Source organism: Diabrotica virgifera, chromosome 9, assembly GCF_917563875.1.
Source record: "Diabrotica virgifera virgifera chromosome 9, PGI_DIABVI_V3a".
Lineage (NCBI taxonomy): Eukaryota > Metazoa > Arthropoda > Insecta > Coleoptera > Chrysomelidae > Diabrotica > Diabrotica virgifera.
In genome coordinates, this window is record NC_065451.1 from 111,058,174 (window position 1) to 111,059,585 (window position 1,412).

Below are 1,412 nucleotides of genomic sequence, written 5' to 3' on the forward strand. Positions count from 1 at the left end.
CGCAGATACCGAAGGACAGTAGGTATATAGGAGCAGAAGAGGTGTACCAAACGTACACAAATAAATTACAAAACAAAAGACTCCTGCAGATACCGAAGCACAGTCGGTATAAAGGAGCAAAGGCGGTGTACCAAACGGACACAAATACATTACAAAACAAAAGACTCCCGCTGATACCGAAGGACAGTAGGTATAAAGGAGCAGAAGAGGTGTACCAAACGGACATAAATACATTACAAAACAAAAGACTCCCGCAGGTACCGAAGGACAGTAGGTATAAAGGAGCAGAAGCGGTGTACCAAACGGACACAAATACATTATAAAACAAAAGACTCCCGCAGATGCCTAAGGACAGTAGGTGTAAAGGAGCAGAAGAGGTGTACCAAAAGGACACAAATACAATACAAAACAAAACGTCGATCGACGGAACGAAGGTAAAAATAGTATACTTGAGCATTATAAAATAACTCTAAAAGAAAAGAAACATACAGAAACAAAGCCTGCAACAGTACTAACGCCAAGGAGAAACGTGACACGAAGATGTACCGTGACAAAACTAACGCAAAAGAAAATAGAAGACGTGACACGAGGACGTATCGTGATTACAGAAATACAGAACAAAACGAATCACAGGAGACGAAGATGTACCGTGATAAAAGTTACAGAAACACAAAAGAAAATGGACGTCGTGATATGAGGACGTATCGAGATCAAACTTATATTAATACAAACGAAAAGAAGAAAAATTACAGAAATACAAATAAATACGAAAGAGAAAATTATACGAGGAGGAATCATTATGTAAACTATACAAATACGAATAAACATGAAACATATGAAAAAAGGACTTATCATAATAAAACTAGAATACAAAAAAACAGAGGAGCACAGCAAGCTCAACATGGAAGAAGAAACAAACAATGGACTCAGGTGACTTACAACCACCGTGAGAAACAAGAAAATTCGGTGCCTGATGCAAATTTTTTCGGGAACGTATGCAAACTAGTTAGGGATTGACCTTAAGGGTTGAAAATTAAGTCGTGTGGGGATGATGCCAAGAGGAAGGCCTAGGGTGGTAATTCGGATCCCACTCGGTTGAGTCCTGCATGTTTAGCACGACAATGGATTGTTTACATAATGGAGAAATAAGCAAACGGAACTTGGAATTATGGAATTTGGATATTTAATTTTTTTGGAAATCAGCTATAAAGCTGCAAATGGAGGGATTTATTTGCCCAGTCCCAAGGAATCTACTTACAGCAGATTTTATTTATACTTTACTTTACACTTTTCTACAAAACTTATACAAATCTCGTATACAACTACAGGGTTGATAAACTAATACTTCAATTATGGTCATAGAAGAAAATAAGACTAAAGGTGACCAATATAATTAATTCATAAACAAAGGT

At 37.2% G+C, this 1,412-nt stretch overlaps 1 protein-coding gene across 1 annotated transcript; it reads left to right on the top strand.

Moving 5' to 3' along the window:
- The first annotated feature begins 540 nt into the window (after nt 1–540).
- LOC126891226 (putative uncharacterized protein DDB_G0281733) lies at nt 541–1,017 on the top strand. The gene has a single exon (XM_050660408.1). It carries the CDS (start codon nt 541–543, stop codon nt 1,015–1,017), a length of 477 nt encoding a protein of 158 aa, XP_050516365.1.
- The last annotated feature ends 395 nt before the right edge of the window (nt 1,018–1,412 follow it).